This window comes from Phodopus roborovskii, unplaced genomic scaffold (assembly GCF_943737965.1).
Source record: "Phodopus roborovskii unplaced genomic scaffold, PHOROB, whole genome shotgun sequence".
In the NCBI taxonomy this organism is placed as follows: Eukaryota; Metazoa; Chordata; class Mammalia; order Rodentia; family Cricetidae; genus Phodopus; species Phodopus roborovskii.
In genome coordinates this window covers 44,104,050-44,124,688 of record NW_026126407.1, presented here as the reverse complement: position 1 = coordinate 44,124,688, position 20,639 = coordinate 44,104,050, and the positions used below count along the sequence as shown (strand labels likewise).

Sequence of the window (20,639 nt, the reverse complement as noted above, 5' to 3'; positions counted from 1 at the left end):
ACTCAGGATATCCTGGGCACTAAGGGGTGCTGGAGTATTAGGTAGTGGGAAAGGTTGTGGTTTCCCATCCAAGTGCTGAATCCAATGCTGGCATTTTTTAGTCTTGTTTCACCTCTGCCTGTGCCTCAGTTTCTCCATCTGGGTAATAATCCTACCCACCTTTTAGGAGTAGCTACTAAGCTCTAGGAAGTAATTTTAGAATCATTCTATCTTATCCTTCACTGGACCCAAGGGATTTATCATCTAAGAAATGACCATCCACCCGTAATTCTGAACCTTACATTGTCATTCACTTGACTTTTGCAAGGAGCTCAGGCCCCTCTCTACTCAGCTTTGCTCTCTGAGGTCCTAGAGGTTGGGAAGATTCTCATCTCCCTTGCTCCTCTTCCTTGGGTCTCATCTGAGAAATCTGATCATGATCATCTTCATGATTTCACTTGTAGATGTCCCTCCAAGAAAGCCATCACCTTTGACCTGATATAACTCAGAGGCTGAACCATGAAGCCACCAGCCCGCAGACCTCTCCTTTCCAACACTGCTTGGAGGATTCATTAGAGTGACAGGCTAGGTAGTTTAGCCATCTCTGTGTAGATACAGAGGGAGAAGGTATGAAAGTCTCTATTGTCAGGGTTTAATGGAGGGAAATTTGGGTTTTCTCAGTATCCTGATACCCCAGGATTTGGCCCCAAAGAAACCAGGAGAGAAAACATGGCATTGAGATGTGCCAACATAAGTCTTTCATACTGCTGTAGTCCCCCAGGTACCACCTTAGGAACTTTCTACCCAGTCCTCCAGGAACAGACTTGGGCAACAAGATTTATTAGAGTCACGAGACCATTTTTAATGTCAGTACAAAAGAGCAACACTTTGGAGGTGATCTACTAGAAGGGGGCTTATTAAGAAATGTAAAGTACAAAAAAAAATGTTAACTAAAAATAGAACATTTAAAGGTGTTTCAGTTCTTTTATGTGCTGAAACCTAGGGATGAAACAAAACACAGCTCCTTTTAGCCATGAACTTGAGTTATGGCATGTATGCTTTGGATGCTGGGGAGAGCAACCAGCCGATGCTTGCTGGCTCCTTGAGGTTTGTGAGTCCATGGTGGGGCTTCTTTGTCCACTGAGTCATCCATCACCCTGGTGGTGGCCTCAGGAGACACAAGGCTTGTTGTCACTTGGATTCTGGGATCCTCTGTCTCTTTTAAAACTATGTTCCCTTGTATAACTCCAATGTCACATGCATGCCTTTCTCCCTGGAGCTCCCATGCCTTGCTCAGCAGCATCTCACAGGTCTGTGGACATGAGGTCTTGGTGCTGCTTGCTTTCTTCACTTGACTTGCTGGCCAGCTTTGTGGGATGGCAAAAAAACACAACAACAAGATGGGATTCTTTCATGCATCATCTTGGAGCACCCCAAACCCCACAACTATAGCATATGCCTAAAAACAAGTGATTAGGTGTCACTATATGACCTTGAATTTGGTCAGGAAGCAGATTTGGGGGAGTTTCATAGACTGCGCCCCACCCCCCTTGCTGGCTGTGTGAACTCTGCACATCGCTTAGCTGACTCTGTGAGCCTTGCAAAAACCCTGCTGGATCAGGGGAGGATCAAACAGGATAATGATGGTGAAGTGCTTAGCATGGTGCCTGACTCACTCATGAAGGCTCTCAGGCAACCTGTGATTTTTATAGTATCTCAGCTCTGAATCATAGTGCCTGGAGGATCGGAAGTACGTCCATCCCTTCTTGATCTCAGACAAGGACTGACAGGGTAACAACAGGAGATGGGACTTCAAGAGTCAGTAATTCAAAACCAAGTTTTAATTTGAAGGCTTCTGTAATGTAAGTGGAATAAGAAAATGCTCCCTCCCCACAAAAATGTATTTTTGGCTTCTGAAGAAAGATAGCTGGCCATGGGGTTCAGAGAGGAGCTCCAGTAGAGAGTTACGTCAGGGCTAGCTATCCACTGGTGGTCTCAGGAAACCTGCTGCTCCAGAACTGGGGTCAGTCCTGCTCAAAGGAGCTACTTGGAGTCCCCCAAAAAAGCACTATATGGTGGGAATTGCTGGACAGCTCCCCAGCCTTAGGATCCCTGGCCATAGCCCTCCAGGGAGTAGCCCAAGACACATACACACACCTGTACAGACACTCCCCATGTTCCTTCACACATTCCCCTCTCTTTCCAGCCAGTGGCATCCTCACCATAGTCTTGAAGAACTGATTGACTTTCTTCTTTTTCAGGGTCTTCTTGTCACTGTCCGCAAGATGGAAGAAAGTCTGACTCAGCCGGGGAGATGTGTTGGCTTCATCCAACCCAGGCACGCCTGCCACTGAGAGTGTGAGGGCTGAAAGACAGTAGGAACCCCAGACATGAGTGAGTGGGTGAATGTGAGGTAGGTCCTAAGGCGCAGGATGAGTATCTTAGGCCGTTCTTTGGGTGGCCTTGTCTCCTGGCCCTTTGAAAAGCTTTTCCAAGGGTGCCTATTTGGTAAGAGGGATGAGAAGGGGAGACCACTTGTCACTTAGACTGGTATCATCAGGGAACACATGACTGAGTCTGGACCTAGCCTCCCACTGACTAGTTGTTCTGTATAGGACCTGGCATTCGGTGCATTGGTTTGAATGTGCTACAGGAGGGAGGGTGGCATTTTCTACATCGTGTGTGGGTACCATGGTTTAAGGGGGGGGGATAATAAATTAGGAGAGGAGAGGGTCTGGCAGTGGGAGCAGATGCTTTACTGTCATGTACTGTTCAGTCCCAAGGGGGCAGCACCAGCTCTGCTTTGTTCTGTTCTGCCCAGTCCTCAGCACAGAGTCTGTGTGGAACAGCAGACGCTAGAACTAGTTGCATAAATGCTGAGCCCAGCTGTACATGGACCTCCCTCTCTGAATAGGAAAGTGGGTGGGGGCTGTCTTGTATACTGGGCAGTAAAGAGATGAGCACAGGTGTCGTGTATACACCGAACAACATTTTCATGCTGTGGAAGGATTGTAAATCTAGAAGTAGTTTTCCAGGTGAGCCGAGATGCCATGGGCTTTAGAGATATACCAAAGACACTCCTGGGCCTGGAGGAGCTGCTGCCTGCAAACTGAGGGACTCTTGGTAGGGCGTGGTCCCAGAGGAGCAGCAGACTTCCCCTTCTGCTTCCAGTAGAGCTTGGTCACATGGCTTCCTCAATGGGGGATATTGAGAGAGTATGGAAACCAGAGGCTTCCTGGCCCTGGATACCCAGCCTGCTTTGCTCTGTAGAAGTAGTTCTCGTCCATGGCAACCCACACTACCTCTTCTTCCCCCAGGTTAGCAGTGACAAATACATACCTGGGATGGTAGGCATGGACTGGCTGACAAAACTCATTTGAGAAAGGACAGATACCCTGGTGGGGACGGCCGCATGCTCTGAGAGATTGGTGTCACTCATGAACTCATGCTTTCTGGAGAGCTGGAAGGATATACCACACACCACAGATCAAAAGGGCTTAGCATAGGCAAATGTAAGTCCTCAAAGGTCAGGGGAAAGCACTCAAAGTGGTTTCTATAGACCTGGCAGCACAGACAGTTCATTTGTTCTGTTTTATACCATTCTGTGTCAGTCTGCCTTTTATGGTTACATATCTTATGTCAGGAGTGTTGGGAAAGGTCTGTTTAGTTAGACTATCGGGTGAATGGTGTTCTCTAGGATCCTGGAGCATAGAAGTCTTGTTCATCCTCTTCCTTCAGAGGAAGTTTACAGGGGTTTCTTTTTTCATCAGAAGGCATCAGCTGGCCCTGCCCTTTCATTCAGAGCCACCCTGAGCCCTGCATGCCATAATGACTAATCTTCTCCCTTACTGTTTCCCATCATACTTCAATAAACCTTTCCAGGCCAGGGGGAAGCTAACATTGAACTCAAGGCTATCCAATACCAAATCTCATTAGTAATTAGTTTTGGATTTTTTTTTTTTATTGAGATAAGGGCTTACTCTGTAGATGAGGCTGCCCTGGAACTCACTACATAGTTCAGGCTGCTCTCAGCCACCCAAACATTGATTGTATAATTATTCTACATACAAATTAATTTATAAGACCCCAAATACTCAGAGTCTATTTGTCATGCCCCACTCAGAAGCCCAGTGGGGGTCAGGACAGCCATAAAAGACAGAGTGTTGAAGGCCCAGGCTCTGGAGTCTGATGGCTTGGGTTCAAATCCTGCCTGGGGAGCATGAATATATATATTCTACCTCCTATTGGATTAGCATCCTTCCTTTAAGACCTACTGCAGTGGGGGAGCCAGGCTGCTGCAGTTCACCCTCTCAGGAGCCCTGGGCTGCCTTCACTGTGTCTTGTGAAGAGCTGAGGAGAAATTGGCACCTCTGCTTACCCGCTTCAGTTCTGACTCAGTTGCTGCCTTCTCATCTGCAAACACCACGCTGCTCCTCTTGGTCCTTTTCTTTGACCGACGCAGCTTGACCTCTGGAAGAGTGCTCCCCGGAGAGATGGGTTCCTCCTCTACTTTGGGAGTCTTGGGTGCTGCTGCCTCTAGGTCAAAGCTGAAGGGCATGGAGAGGAGATATGGAAACTGTGGTTAGAGATTCCGTGAACAGCCCAGTAGGGACACAGGGGCCTAAGAGGACCTTCATGCTGACTGAGCTATCACTGTAGGCCTTGATAGCAAACTGAGGAAGTTATTCATTCATAAACATCCAAAATGAAAATCAGAATGATTGACAATGATAGGCCATTAAAAAGCAAGAGGGATGACAAGGAGATGAAACTGGTTAAAATATGGATCTAGGTTCAATTCCAGGCACTGCTGCTTTTTAGCTGATTGACTTAGGGTAAATAAATCTCTTGACTTCTCTGAGCCACAGCTTGATCAGTAAGTGGGGGTGTACAACAACCACCAGAACAGTGGTCCTGGTGCCTGAACACTGGCCACAAGGTGTCTAGCATGCAGACAGTGAAGCTGGGTAGGGGAAGAGCTGCATGGTTCCAGGGCAAAAGGGGGATGAGGCAGGAGATATAGGAGGGGACATGCTATTATGGGCTTGATGTGGGAAGCATGGGACCCCTATTAGAGAAAGGAACATTTACAGTGGGCTTGGTGAGGGGTGCTGGCTGCCAACGGACATCACTGGGCAGGGAGCCCAGTGGCAGCAGCAGTTGGGATGTGTGTGGCTGCAGTGAATTCTGGGTTCTTGGGAAACCCACCAGCCTCTCTTAGCTGCCCAGGATGCTTTAACAATTGCCACCAGCTAAGGCAATCCACTGAGTGGCTCCAAGGCTTTCCTGGGGTCCCAGCTGGGGAAAAGCTTTGAAATGAAAGGAGGCCTGGGCCAGGAAGGAGCTCCAGGAAGGGCTGACCTCTCTGGGGGGGCCTTGCTGGGAGTGCTGCAGTCGGAATTCATAGAGGCCAGAGAGATGATGGACATCTGCCGGTAGGAACGCAGCATGGATCTGGGGCGGCCCACTCTCCTGTCATCGAAGTCAGGCTGTTGGTATGAGAAGAGGTGGTGAGCAGCCTATAGAGCAGAGCTTTGCAATCTGAGCCCTCCTCCCCCTCTGGGCAGGGTGGAACTGTGGGCAGAGGGAGTCAGTGCTAAGCTTCCAGCCAGCAGGGCCATAGGGCTGCAGGATAAACACTAGCAGCCTCCATCCCAGGGGAACAATTGTGAGTCCAAGTTTCCCCATGTGAGACAGCATCTGTGTTATTCAGTGGCCTCATAGACCATCTTTCTCTATGCTAATGAGATGGCTTCAGATGGAGCCACCCATGACAGAGAGACCAACCCTGTCATTACAGGGCTGAGACTTTGAGCCATATATTATCAACTCACCCTCCAGGGAGGAGGCAGGGGACAGAGATGGATCTCCAGCACATGGCCAATGATTCACTTAATCTTGGCTGCACACTCCACCCTTAAGCTCTAGTGAGCTCCCTGCTAGGTAATCACATACCAGTGTGCCAGGGGGTGATGTGTCCCGACAACATGAAAATGTCATGTTTGGGCCCCTTTCATATCCACCCTATGTGCTCTTCACCTAGCTCCTCTTAATTCGTATCAGAATCTGAAAGCATCCGTACAGAAACCCCTAAGCACATCCCAATAAGCCTGTTGTTGAGAGTAAAATATGAAAATGCACTAAATCTACCCAAACTGCCAGATATCCTAGCTGGGAACACCATACGTTGTATCACATTGGTGCTCACACCACAGACAGCCTCTTCACCCTGTCTGAGAGTTGTGTGTAGGTCTCCTAGGTGGAGGTGTCCTACCACTCTTCAAAAGGTATTTGGTCACACAGCTCTAGCGCCCAAAAGATCAAGATTTGGAATCCAATTTCTACAGACTGCATAGTGCTTTAAAATCGACAGAAAAACCTGTCGAGTCCCTGGGGTCAGGAGTTCTAGTGATTTACCAGGTCTGTAGAGAGGCCGAGAGCCACCAAATTTGTACCCGTTGTGTACAGAAGTGCAGGGCCTCACTCCTCACTCCTTGGGCCCAGAGTTTGTGGCTGGTTATCTAAAGTGGAGTGAAGGGCTCTTCTCGGTCTGGGAGCTCTGGCCTAAATCCAAGTGTTTAACACCAGAATTGCATTTCAGGAAGCGTGTGGAAAAGGTCAACTTGTTTCAGCAAGGAGGAAAAGAGACCTAGGTCCAGCTCTAGGCTTCTCTCTGGATGGCTGTGGATCAAGAGGGTTGGGGCAGACAGTTTTCAAGGTACTACATAGCTCTGACATTTGATGATTCTACTTTAGGCGAAAAGCAAGACTGTCTCTGAGAGTACTGGCCAGGGTCGTCTTCAGGCTGTAGATAGAGTACAGTGGCTTTGGAGACAACACAGCTGGATAGACACCCTGGCTTTAACCTAACTTGGCATACATCCTTCGGTAAGTTACTTGATGCCCCTGAATCTAAAAAGATATATAGGAACTTAAAAGCATTCCTACCTGCCCTTTATCAGTCAGTTAATATACATCAACTGTATTTATAGAGAGCCAAACACATGCTGGGTGCTTTATTAATGTAACTTTCATATTTATACAGGTCCTTGAGTAGTTTCATAGATCTGATGTATAACTGGTTTCTCTTTAGGAGTGACTTTTGAGGGACCAGGAATACAGGGAGGTTCTCACATGTCAGTCCCTCCTAGCTTTTATTCATTCCCCCAGACCCCCTGCCCCCAGTCACAGGGATCACTCATACCATCTCTCGGACACCGTACTCCTTTTCCACCTTCATTTTCAGGTTCTTGAAACACTCCTCCATCCTGTCATGGAAGGGCCGCAGGTTGTCTGACACCCTTTTCTCATGGATCTTAATCCCAGCTCCCAGGAAGGGGATCTGAAGAGAGATGGTAAGCAATGGGCCTTGGCTTGGGCACTAGCTCAAGAGCTCAAGTTGGCCTGCTAACTCTTCCTGAGAGTTTAAGATGCTCAGAGACCCACACCGTCCCTGGGACAGCTGCAGCCTTAGAATTTGTCATGCAAGGGGACAATGACCCAGCTGCTCTTGCTTCCTTGGAATTGTAGTTGTCCCAGGCATTAGAAGCCACATGAAAGTGAAAATCCGAGTCCTTGAAAAATCTACAAAGGGTCACAGTTCAGAGAACAGAAAGGAGGAACCTCCAGGGCTTGGGCTTACAGTCTTGCTTAAGAAATATTTGGCAGTACAAAAGTGAAATCATGGTAAGAATGCCTGGCAACAGGGAAGAATAGAGAGGGAAGAGGTTCTACAGTCCAGCTCATGCTATGGGACACGACTGTACTTTTCACGGCCACTGAACAGAGCTATGAGTGTGCTGGTATCAGAAAGCGCTCTTAGTGTTTCCAGAAGTTTTGCCGAATCTTGGGAAGATGAGGGAGGAGGGAAGGATAGATAGGAGGGATGCAGTCTGTCTTATCTATGAAGGAGATCAGTGTACTGTCCCTTAGAGACCCAGGAGGGGAGGAACAGAGCCATGGAGCTCACTACTAAGAAGGAAAATGTGAGAAAATAATAAGGCCACCAGGATGGAGGGTGGAATCATTCTAGAAGAACAATAAATGCATATGTGCAGGGGGAAGGTGGCTGGTGGCTGTAACTGACCTCCAAGAGCAGTGGGGGGGGCGGTGATTAGTAGAGGCCACCCTGCTTCTAAGGACCAGGAGGCACGCAAGGTCAGAGGCAAGGATGACACAGGAAAGCTGAGCGAGGCACTGAGATTCTGCACTGAGTCAGTTCCTTTCCCAGGTGCCTACTGCTCCACCTTGCAGCTCGGCATAGTGTGTTCACCTTGCAGCTATGTAAACTATGTTCTCATTTTCCCAAGAATCAGGGACTTGTCCTCTAAAACAATCAGATCATGAAACCCGGGTGTACCAGACCCAAGGGCAGGAGGAGGAGCAGCCACAACCAGACCAGAAACAAGTAGCTGAAAAGAAAGCATGCCTATGGTGATGAAGCTGTGATCATCTTTCATTGCAACAGTTTGAAGGGTCTACTTGTAGAGAGTGTAAATGGTCCCATGTGGGTGTGTAGGTTCAAACATGTGGGTCAGTTACCAAGCAGTGATGCCACCTTGTTGACAGAGCCTTCTCCCATACACACTGATTTTCAACTATCTGCAGGGCTCCCCAGACCCTGGAGGAAATTCACCCATAGCAGACAGGACTAAAAGTAACAGACAGGATAGAGAACAAGTAGGAACAAAAGGAACAGATGGATGAATGGTGGAAGAAAGACTATAGAGAGCTTACGATACTACTTAAAAAATCTTACCAAAGGGCTCTTCCATAAAGATGATATAGTAAGATTTAAAATGGAATAAATTTATAGCTTTAGTGTTACATTTTGACAAAACAGAAAATTGGTCCACTTAGCATCAATCTCAAGGTGTTAAGAGGGAGGAGGGAGCGAAAAGGATGCTGAGAGACACAGTGCTGTCTAATGAACAGGCCAACTAGACCAAAAGACGCCAGCAAGGGAATGTGGGCATGGAACTGCACATCATCCAGACTAGACATTCACAGAACACTCCAGTGAGAGTTTTGGAATATACATTTTCCCATCCGTGCATGCCATTCCTCCACAATAGACTTTTTTTTCTCAATTCCATGGGTTTTTGGTATAGTGTAACTCTGTTTTCACTCATTTCAGGGGATTTTTACAATGTCCTTTCTCACATCCTCAATGATAACTGTTATTATTTGGTCTCCCTCTATGTATATAATTTTGAAGTTTATCTTGCTATAGATTTTGAGCTTCATTCCACTGTGATCAGAAAATATAACCATATGGTTGCATTTTATTTTTCACAAGTTCAACTTCAATGTGAGTGAGTAAGTGTGAAAATGGAGAGAGATTCAGACTCTCATGTCTGCTGGCAGACAGGGAAGCTGGTTTGGACACGTTGGGAAACTGTTTCTCAGACCCAAGATGACTGAACTTCAAATAATCATCAATTCACTATTACATGTTCCTTGAGAGAGTGTTGAGTATACACATGTACTGATAGGAGGATGGGTCAATAAATGAACATATTGTTTCTATGCTATGTACTTACACATGGGGCAAAAAAGTCAAACATCTGATAAGTGCCACAGCCTGGTGGATTTTTATGGGTACCGTGTTGTGCAAAAGAAGCTAAGTATACTGTATATTCTATTTATATGATGTTAGTGAATTATGTTTTGCTGTTAGAAATGAAGCGACATGTACTAAAGCTACATTTTCTCCAGTGTTGAGAGCAAGCATTTCCAGGTCTAAACATACCCAAAAGCCTCAAGTTGAAACTAACCTAATTCAATGCCAGCAGAAAAATTGATGCATTTGGTATCATTACACAATCTATCTAGATAGACCTCTAGACAGCATGAATAAATGATAGTGAGGTGCAATACAATGAACAAATTTTACAAGCCTAACTGACATATGGTGGTTCCAATTATATGTAGGTCAGCAGGAATCCAGGGCAAACTATGATGCCTAGGAATATGTGCTTGGAGAGTGGAACTCTATTTTTAAAAAGCTAGAAAATGATCTCTATAAAATCAGGAAAGTGGTCAGCCTAGGGGAGGGGTGGTAATGACTACATGGCTACATAAAACAGACTTAGGGATGCCAGAATAAGCCTATTGCATCGAGGTGAGGGGCCATGTCCATGGATGATTGGTGATAAACCAAAGAACCATGTTTTTATATGCACCTCCCAGCATGGAATGAATGTTTCACAACAAAAAGCTTGAGAGAATAATAAAATGTAGGTACTGTCTCATGTAACAAAATCTTTTTTTTTTTTTTTTAGAACAAAACAACCAGAAAGATTCTAATCTTGAAGTCTATACATTCTGGCACAAGCCATGCACTGGAAACTCCAGCTTTCTCTGGTTCGGTACAACTATGGGTAAAGCTATGGCTATTTCCTTTTAACGTCTAAGGTTCTCAAGTCCTGAGAAAAATCCCAAAGTGTGTGTATCTTTGCAAACAATTTCCTCTCTATAGTTAAGCTCTAATAGATCAGCTCAAGTTTGCTCATCACTATTCCTGTCACCTAACACTGCCCCAGGAACACAATGGGGGCCCAGTAAATAAGGGCTTTGAGAGTGGATGGAAGAGAAACATGCAAGCTGATTTGCTGAGTGTAGTGGTGGGAGCAGCTCTGTGCCTGTACAGTGGGACTGCACTATTTGAATGCACACGCCATAGTTAGGAAACCTGGGAAGGGCAGGAGGGACATGGCCTAGTGCACCCTCCTTTAGGGCCTCTATAACCTGTGGCCTTGGGAGCTGCAGGCATGCTATGGAGAAGGTGGACACTAGGGGGTGCTGCATGGATGCTACTCATACTCTTAGAGGCAGTGGCCTCTAAAGCATGTTGCTTCCATCTATTTGAAGCCCTTCTAAATAGCGCTAAGGCAGGGGTAGAATGTTCTTAGAAGGTGCAGCCTGAATTCTCTGCCCTGCAAGGCTAAGATCCATCTAGATTCAGCCTGGAGACCTGTAACCAGATGAGAAGAGGTGTCTGTCTGGCAGTGGCACAAACTAAGACATCAACCACAAAACCCTTATGTGTAACCGACCTGGTGATCCTCCCTGGATGCCCCAGAAATATCCAGGAAAAGGATAAAGGAAATATCCAGGAAAAGCTGGCCTTCTTGCTTCTCAGATCAGGGTGGCGACGGATGTGCCATTATTTGAATACTAAAGGATACAGATGGTCCCAGGAAGAAGGAAAGACCGAGGGATATTCAGCTTTCATGGGTGGCACAGAGTAGGAAGGGGAGAGAAAATTCCAGACACGCCTAATGCATTCAGGGAAAGTATGTCTGCAGTGCTCACTCAGCCTTCCGTTTTTAAAGTTCCACTTTGCATAAATTGGCGGAGGAGGCAGAGAAGGACCTGAATTAGGAATATTTATTTTAAGAGGAGTCTGCACCCAGTGCTTCTTAGTCCCTGATTTCCCTGGAGTAACCAAACTCCCTATCAGGGAGAGTGTGGGGACTGGCAAGGAGAGGGGAGGAGGGGCAGACTGCTACTCCTGCCCCAGACTCCTGCTCACCCCTCACCAGCGCACACCTCCTATGTTCATCGTGCACCATCTGCGCAGAGCCCAGACTGGCCAGGCAGAGGAGGCTGACACAGGGCTAGAGCAGCAAGGGTCTGGTCCGTTATTTCTTTGAGAAAAAAAGGAGAGTGAAATTAGAGGGAAAGGGAAAGCAGAGAGAGGAGGAAGATGTGAGGGCGTGGGAGGCAAATGACAGAGGGGAGAAGTAAAGAGCTGTAGACAGATGCCTAGAGGGAGGTGGGGGGGAATGCAACAAGACAGGGGGTATGGAGGTACACAAACAACACATCCTCAGGCGGAAACCTGGCTGAGCCAGGCAGATGTGGACCCTTTGACCCTGAGCCAGACCCACAAAAGACCTCAATTATCTGCAGAACCTGATATCCATCTGTGCACACTCTGCTACAAACTGGGTCAGCCTCACAAGGAAGGTGTTTGGCGGGGGAGGGGCAAGCCTTCTATTGTCTGATTGGCACAAGCTGGGGTTGGTGGTGGATGTGTGTGTGTGGGTGTGTGTGTCTGAAGTGTGGGGGGGTGGTTTTCATTTAAGCACCTCCTGAGTTTTAACCAAAAAAAAAAAAAACAAAAAAGCAATCTCAACCACCTCTGGCATAGCATCCATTGCTATCTGGCACCAAGCAACACCCAAGGTAAGGTGCTCCAAAGCTGTGTCCTGGTGAGGCTGTTCAGAGTGACAAGAGGGGCCAGAGATGAGGAGCAGCAGAAGGTCATGCATGTGGAATCAGGTCAGGTCAGGGAGCCGAGGGGCAGAGAGCTGGGGCAAGGAGAGGGCCCACATGGGTGCCCCATGACCTGCTGGGCTTTACCTGCCATGCGATCAGGTCCTTGAGGCGGCTCAGCTTGTCCTGGTCCTCTGGGTGCTCCCTGCTGTACTCTTCCGTGAAGAAGGCCTGTTGGGAACAGGTGGGGACTTAAGATTTCCTGTTTCTCAGGTGGGACACATGATCCATCTATCTGGTGTTGAGACAAAAAGGAAGTGAGAGAAGTTTCCAGGTCCCGGGTTTGGGGTGGACCTAGCTGTAGTTGACATCGCTTTCTTTTTCTTTACTGGAGGCTCACTCAGATCAGCACTCACAGAAAGCAGGCTGCAAACTCCAGGGAAGTACTGCCAAAGTGGGGTGCCAGGACAACCAGCAGCAGCTCCCCTGAAACTGCTTTGAACTGGGGACTTGACATGTTCTCTAGTCCCAAATGGGTTCTACCGAACCTCTGGGGGCTTGAGTTGGGTGGGGTTCAGGGTAGGAATCCCTGTATTAGGGAACCTTTGAGGGATGCTGTGGCTCCTGGAGAACATTGCTGGTGGGGGAGAGTTGAGTGAGGAACTTCCCCTGGTGTCTGCTCAATCCTGCCTCCCAGTCTCCCTCATGCTTCCTCCATTCCTCCCTCCTCTTTTCAGAGTACCCATACCCACTATATGCACACTCTATGCAGATAAATTGCATCACCTCGAAAGGCTGAACAAGCGTGACCACAGAGGTGTCAGGGTAGCCAAAAGGACTGGCTGGGTGAGGGATGCCACTATGCCTGAACTGGCACACACTTTGGTATTTTTGCCTTTGCACTAATGAACAGTAAGGGAGCGGGGAGCATACAGTGAGGTTTTGTAGAAAGGAGCTCATTCAGGGTCTATGAACTGAAAGCCAGATTCTGTTCTATGTCATGCTAGGGATAAGCCATGTCTCCCTGTTGGCACACTGGCATATCCAATAGGGGGTACCAGGACTTGAATAACTGATGGCATTTTCTTTTGGCCACCTATACCAAGAGGACCAAATACACAATCTCAGGCTCATATCTGCGGGGCTTCTTGAAGGGACCCTGTGACTTTCATGCCTAGTTTATGCCTCTGCCAATACAGTTGGGCTCCCAGATTTCTGCATGTTCAGATTCTGGGTTTCTTTCTTTTCCTGTGTCTGTTATTTCAAATTCTCTATGGAAGAGGTAGATTTACCAAAAGGCATGGCTTGTGGCTTATAGTCACTTCTGAGTCTATCCTCAACAGAGATGCCAAGGGACTGGAGGGAGACCCTTGAGAAATCACTTTGTTTGTGTCCAGGATGGGAAGAGACAGGTCAGGTTGGAACCTAATGTCCAAACAAGCTGTGTCCATGTGGGGTCGAGCAAGGTCAGGCACAGGGGGGTAGGCTCCAAAGTCCCTCACCTTTTCATACTTGGCAAAACCTCCCATGACTGCAGGGTCCACAATCCCATTAAGTAGCATAGAGAGTGGGTTGATGGGAAGGCTCTCGTCACTCTGGTACTGGTTTATCATCATCAGGATCTTCTCATTGGCTGTGGACATGGTTTCAATGGCATTCTCCAGAGGACTAATTGTGGTCTGTTGGAAACAAGATTGGCAGAAGAGCCTCAGCGGGTGGCCTGAGAAACCAACATCATTGGTATTGATTTCACTTGGGTGGGAATTCAAAGATAGCCCCTAGTCCCCAGGCTGCAGCAGGATCTGAGAGTAATGAGTCAGCTCGGGGGGGGGGGGGGTGCTGTCTGCTGGCCAAGGACAAGCTGGCTGGCTTTCTGTTTAAGGGGAAAGGATTTCTCTGGGGAGACACAGGCAGGAAGTGCTACCCTCTGTTCTGACTTCACAGGTTGAATGTGCCCAGAGAAGTTTTCTCTTCCTGTTAACACATCGACCCAACTCATGCCTTACTGGTTGAAAGCTATTGTGTATGCTACTGTCCAGAAAAAATCAAGATAGCTTGCTCTAGGAGCACCCAGCAGGTACTAAGACCAAGGGCTAAAGGGAAGATAAAATGAAACTCTTTCTGCACACATCTCAGAGAGCAAGATAAACATGCGTATTGAATGAAAACAGACAGACACTGCAACTTGCAGAAGCTTATGCTCCAGAGTAAAAACTAAAGTAGAGATCAGCAGACAGTTCTGCAATGGGACCAGAGAGTACATAAGATTTGCAGGCCAGATGGGCTCAGTAGAAACAATTCCACTTGTTCCTGTTGGGCAGACACAACAGCTGGAAAACTGGATAGAAAAGTATGGTTGTCCCAACCAAACTTTGTAGGTGTTAGGATGGGACACAGCAATTATTCTGAGAAGGGAAGGTCACTGGTGGGAAAGGGTGCACTGGAGGGAAGAGGTGAGAAATCTGAGTAACTTCACAGAGGAAGAGAGACAAATTTATCATGTCTATCATGATGGGGACATGGTGCCTGCCTCGTTGGCTATGAAGTGAAGATTGATTGAAACAATACAACACCCAACACGGCAGAATTCTTGAGAAATGCTTCTTGCAACTTGTAGTTGGAATGAGAATGGTCCCCACAGGATCATATGTTTGGGTTGGATTAGGAGGTGTGGCCTTGGAGGAAGTATATCACTGGGGAGTGGGGGGCTTTGAGGTTTCAAAACTTGACAGTATTCCCAGTCAGCTCTTTCTCTCTGCCTCTAAGTTGAAGATCAGGATGTCAGCTCTTAGCTACTGCTCAGCACCATGTATGTACACCTGATGCCATACTTCCCATCCTTGGTGGACATTAAGGGCCCAACCCTCTGAAACCATGATTCCAAATAAATGTTTCCTTCATAAGTTGCCTTGGTCATGGTGTCTCTTCACAGCAATAGAACAGTAATAAGACAGAGATGGAAGTATCTGCAGTGATAAGCCCTTGAGATCAGATTCTCTGTCACTACCTTTCTAATACTAATACTCTCAGTATTAGTCAGCATCATGGTACTGCAACTACATACACGTGGCAATTTCCTTCTAAGAGAAAGGGATTTATTTTGCTCACTAGAGCCAGGAGTTGTCCTGGTTTGGGTCTCAGGTAAAGGCACTAGATGGCAATGGTGGGGGGGGGTGTGAGTATAGACTGTCATGCCATCCTTAAGCTAAGAATTTCCCCAAGGCACTGCCTTTTAAGTGTTCATGGTACCTATGAGAGAACAGAGATGGTTCCATCGACAGCCACCTCCCCAGTCCATGCATGCTCTCGAGAATTGGAGAAGTGATGCCCTATGGTGGTGTGGATGAGAATGACCCCCCTAGGGCTGGGTGTTGGGTCAGTTGGTCCCTAGTTAGTGGTGCTGTCTGGGAAGGTGGTGTGGACTTTCTGGTGGAAGTATATGTCACTGGGGGAGAAGAGGCTTTGAGAGTTTATAGCCTTGCCCTCTTTCCAGATTATTCTCTCTGCTTCCTGTTTACAGCTGAAGATGTAAGCTCTCAGCTTTCTGCTCCTGCTACCCTATCTGCTGACTGCTGCCATTCCACCCCACCATGATGAACTTTTCCCCTCTGGATTCTTACAAGCAAAATAAACTTTCTTCCCGTCATTGCTTTTGGCCATGATGTTTTAGCACAGTAGTGGAAAGGTAGCTAATAATACACTTGCCCAAGGGCAGTAGGTACCAGAGTTGGAGAGGGAAACTGGGCTGTTCTTGGTTGCAAAGGCTGGCTTCTATGACAAGCACATCAGACGATGTCACCAAACCTGCCATCAGCTTCCTGTTGGGACTTCATTAGGCCCTCAGCTCTCTGGCATCTTTGCTGACCTGAGCCTCAATTTCTATGGGCATCACAGGCAAAATAACTTGTGTTCAACTTGCTGTGAAGGAAAAGTGAGTTCCTAAGGCAATGAGTAAGCATGAAAGTGAGTGGGAAGGGGCAGTAACTTCCATTCCTAGCAAGCCAACAGCCTTCCCAGTTCGCTAGCGTCTCCCACCTATGTCATCAGCTTGAGTCCACCCACCCAGGAGTCCTGTGAGCTGCATGGGGCAGGCATCAATAAGTGTCATCAATTTGACAGTTCAAGTTCTCCACTGGCCTCAGTTTCCTCCTATGCAAAATAATGTACTGGACAGGAATCAAGAAGGTATCTGGAGAATAGCAGGCCATGCTGGCCTGCAGAGGTCTGTCGCTCATCAAGCACTGGCTAGGATCCCCCCAATGTTAACTCAGTAGGGGATGGGCTGGCTGCATGCATTTGCTTCAGCATTTGCCACTCACTAGTAGCCTAATGTGACATTTTATATCTTTTATCTTACAGGACTTGGAAGATAAATATTTGAGGTTTTAGCTTTGGGATCCAATGACTTTTGGCATCTATTGTAGCTCTGACATCCCATATTTTGTATTTCCTATTTTGCAACCTGAGTATGAAGGGATGCATAATGGCCCTCCAATAACACACTGTCATTTATGGCCTAGCTGAATTGTCATACTCTTAGATTAGGGCTGAGAACAAGGTAAAGTCCTCAACAAATGGGCAGGACTTTTCCTGAAAGCCCATACTAAGATGTCCCTCTAGACACATAGTGCTGGGGTCATGGCACCACATGAGGGAAAAAGCAGGGAATAATAGACACATTCATATAGTGAAAACGGATGCTTGCAATGTGGTCACTTAGCAAGGCACTAAATCTCTGTGTCTGAGACATCCTGAAGCTTGATAATGGAGGCCAGTAAGAACAAATCCACTGTGGCAATCCTTAGAGATGTTTTGCCAAAACTCCTTACCAGAAGATATGATAGTTTTGTTTGCATTCCTATGACAACAACAACAACAACAACAATAACAACAACAACACACACACACGAAACAAGGGAAGAAATAACTTGTTCTGGCTCACAGTTTCAGAAGGCTCAGTCTATCATGGAGGGGAAGGCATGATGGAACAGCCTACAAATACAGAAGACAAGAATCAGAAAGAGGGCTCGCTGACACTGGCCTGGGTCCCTCCCTCCTTTATTCTGTCCCCAAACTGTGGGGTGGCTCCACTCACATCCAGAATTAGTTAATTCTCTCTGGAAGTAGTGACATAGACACATCTCCTAGGCAATTCAAATTCACAACCAAAATTAACCATCATAGGAGCTAACAACATGAAAGAGGGAAGTTAAAAAAAAATGTCTGCTGTTCCCCTAATTTTTGAATTCTGAAGTGAAAATGTAAGGTAACTATTTAGACTCAAAGGGTATTAGCATAGTAATTACCTACTTGATTTACTTAAATATTCTTGAGAAGAATTGTGGGCCTGAGGCTGTTCTTGACACCTGGAGTACTTTGGGGAGAGGATAACAGACAAAGCATCTGCCTTCCTGGAATTTATATTGCAGTGGAACCTATACTTCAACATTGTACTTAATGTTCAGTTAATAAACACTGAAAATAAGCACTCAGAAAGTTGTGTAGTCTATTAGGAAGTATAAAGAACTTTTAGGAGAAAAGGGACAATAAGGGACACAGGAGGGGCTCCCTCAGTTTACTACAGTCCAGCAGCCATGGCTGGAGAAGAAGTGCCTTGTGGAGCCAACCTAGGGATGGGCTCAGGCAGGGCTAATGGGCTATGAAAAAGTTGGAAGCTCCCTTCCTCAAGAGCAGTCATCCTTCAGTATCCATGGTGATTTGGCTCTGCGACTCTCTAAGAATACCAAAATCCACAATGTACAAATCCCTTCTACAGCATGGCACAATACTTTCTCATCATCCACACAATCCTCCCATAGACCTTCCATCCTCTCTAGAGTACTTACAGCTGGAAGCAAGGTGAATGCCATGAAGATGCTTATTTTAGCACATTGTTTGATAAATGACAAGACAATATATTATATATTCTGTTCAGATGCAATTTTCCCCCATATACTTTCAGTGTACAGTCAGTTGTTCTGTGCACTCAGAGTGGCAACTGAATACACTGTGCCTTTGGCACAGTGCTGGGGGGGGGATGTTTGTTGAAACCTAAAACATGTCAACATGTCCCTGAACCAAGAGCACATCATTTGCTTCCTTTCAAGGATACTGCCCACTAGGATGGAAGGGACACTCTGTGAGATGGAGCACTACCCACACCTGGAGGATATTAGGACCTCTTCCACTAACCTTGATAACTTAAGAACTCACTCTGTGCCCCAGTGTCCCCATCTGTAAATGGAGAAAATATCTATTCCAGAGGTTTCAGGGTTTTAAATGAGATTATGGTAGTGGACAGTTTAGCACATGTTCAATAAATATTTCTTGCAGACATAATTATCATTCTGTTTTCCCAAGGCCTAGGCCATGCCTGTGAAATAGAGCCTGCAGGCTGATTAGTCTACAGACTGACGAAAGGGGTCACTGAAGGCCAGAGTCAGGTATCTTAATGCCAACAAAACAGTAGGTTGAAAACCTCAGTAAGACTGTATCCCTCCTTTGTACAGGACTCTGTGTCACTTACAGAGAAGCCAAAGTGTCCCTGTGGTCCCATACGACCTGGGATCTGATTTCTACTACCCTTTGCTATTCTCATTTGGACATGATCTGGCACCAGGGCCTCTGTGCCAGTTGCTTGCTCTATTAAAAGCCCATCTCTTCAGCCAGGTGTGGTGATGCACACTATTAATCCCTGTACTTGGGAGGCAGAGGCAGGTGGATCTCTTAGTTCAAGATCAGCTTGATCTACAGAGTGAGTCCCAGGACAGCTGGGGGTATACAGAGAAACTCTTGTCTCAAAAACAAAACAAAAAGAACAAAAAATACTCCCCCTACCACCACCACCACTAACAGAGAAGGAAAAAAAGGAAGGAAGAAAGAAAGGAAGGAAGGAAGGAAAGAAAAACCATCTCTTTACTATCTCATGGACTATTCTTCTCTACCCCAGGGCCTTTGTTCAAAGCCATTTGACAGGGAGACTCCCTCTGACTCTGCTGTCTAAAATGGTTACCCTTCCTCCTTTTAGCCTTCCCTCATGATTAATGATCACTATCTAATCTTTTGTATTTACTTTGACTTTTCAGTCTTTCTCTCCCTCTCCACTAGAAGGGAAGCTGCACTATGGGATACAGGTCTCAGAACAGTGTCTGACATTTTTTAGGTATCTATGAAATCATTTTGAATGAATATATCTCAAATATATTCCCACCTGTAAGTGTTCTCACAATTGTTCTGACCTGTGCATAGGATCTTGAGAACTGCATGGTCCTTAGCTAATAGAGGATGTAGAGACTTAGGTGTGCTAAAAAGCAAATTATCTTTGCTGGAGCTCCTGGAATGGCTCAATGGGCAAAGAAATTTTTCACCAAGCCTGACTCTGAGTTCAGTCCCAGGAACACACACAGTGAGAAAAAAAAAAAAAAACAGACTCCTTAAAGTTGCCCTCATGTGCGCGCGCATGTGTGCGCACACGTGCGCGCACACAAACACACACACACACACACACACACACACACACACACACACACACACCAGCATTCATACACATCCACACACAAAAATTAGAGTAAGTACATAAATAAAACAAAATACACATCTGCTATGTATACAAGGGAGCTCAGACTTCTGGATTCCAGCCACCCCTGGTGTTTCATCTTTCAGCCTCAGTCTATCCAAATGGAAAATGGTCCACGGAATACTGCAGAATGCCATAGTGTAGTCCTGGGTCTGGATGGAGAACTTTGAAGGGGTAACCAGGTGTGGTCTCCCAGAGCTTGCTTCTCCTCTTAATCTTCCTCGAAGTCCCCACCCAAAGATGTTCCTCATTTACCTATCCCATTACTGCTATTCAGAGAGCTTTTTATTTACTGGGGACAAAAAGTTACCTAGGATTAAAACACAAAACAAAACAAAGAACTATGGTAGCAGAAGCCCCGAGCACTGCCTACTCTGGCATTCCTATAGGACCTTAACAAACTGCCCCCTTTATAAAATCAAAGAGGCCTCTTGAGATTTGCTGTGCCCTGTCTGTCAGAAAGGGAGGAGGAGAGAAACTACCTTGAAGTCCTGAAACTCACCTGAGCCATGTGAACCACCTCAAACCAGCGCAGGATGCCAGGCAGCTTGTATGCGGTCAGGAAGGAAGTCCTTTCAATCCACATGGACTAGGGAAGAAAAGAAACAGCTAATGAAATCTGCTACTCTTGGCCCTAGTGGCCTCCTGTGCACCCAGAGAAGAAACGCTGCAGTTCCCAGATACGCAGTGACATCTCCCCTGAGCAATTCTTAACATTTTGGTTAATCTCTCTCTGGATTTAGGCCAAATTAGCTCTACCTGATTTTACTAACAGTCTGGATTATTAGTCAGTTTTGAATGTCTCCATTTGTGTGGTCTACGGGAAGAGTCCACAGTGTTCATTAGATTTCCAAAAGGATGC

The 20,639-nt window shown here is 46.5% G+C and overlaps 1 protein-coding gene across 1 annotated transcript in view; it reads right to left on the bottom strand.

Annotated features, from left to right (window-relative positions):
* Nucleotides 1-800: 800 nt before the first annotated feature.
* Dock2 (dedicator of cytokinesis 2) overlaps nucleotides 801-20,639 on the bottom strand; it is a 391,208-nt gene continuing 371,369 nt past the window's right edge. The window contains exons 44-52 of the mRNA XM_051180962.1: nucleotides 20,280-20,366; nucleotides 13,704-13,880; nucleotides 12,349-12,432; nucleotides 7,184-7,321; nucleotides 5,341-5,468; nucleotides 4,358-4,526; nucleotides 3,319-3,439; nucleotides 2,202-2,344; nucleotides 801-1,346 (exon numbers count right to left, since the gene is read on the bottom strand). Of these exons, the coding sequence (XP_051036919.1) occupies nucleotides 1,284-1,346; nucleotides 2,202-2,344; nucleotides 3,319-3,439; nucleotides 4,358-4,526; nucleotides 5,341-5,468; nucleotides 7,184-7,321; nucleotides 12,349-12,432; nucleotides 13,704-13,880; nucleotides 20,280-20,366 (1,110 nt within the window). The 3' untranslated portion in view covers nucleotides 801-1,283. The remainder of the gene's footprint in view (nucleotides 1,347-2,201; nucleotides 2,345-3,318; nucleotides 3,440-4,357; nucleotides 4,527-5,340; nucleotides 5,469-7,183; nucleotides 7,322-12,348; nucleotides 12,433-13,703; nucleotides 13,881-20,279; nucleotides 20,367-20,639) is intronic.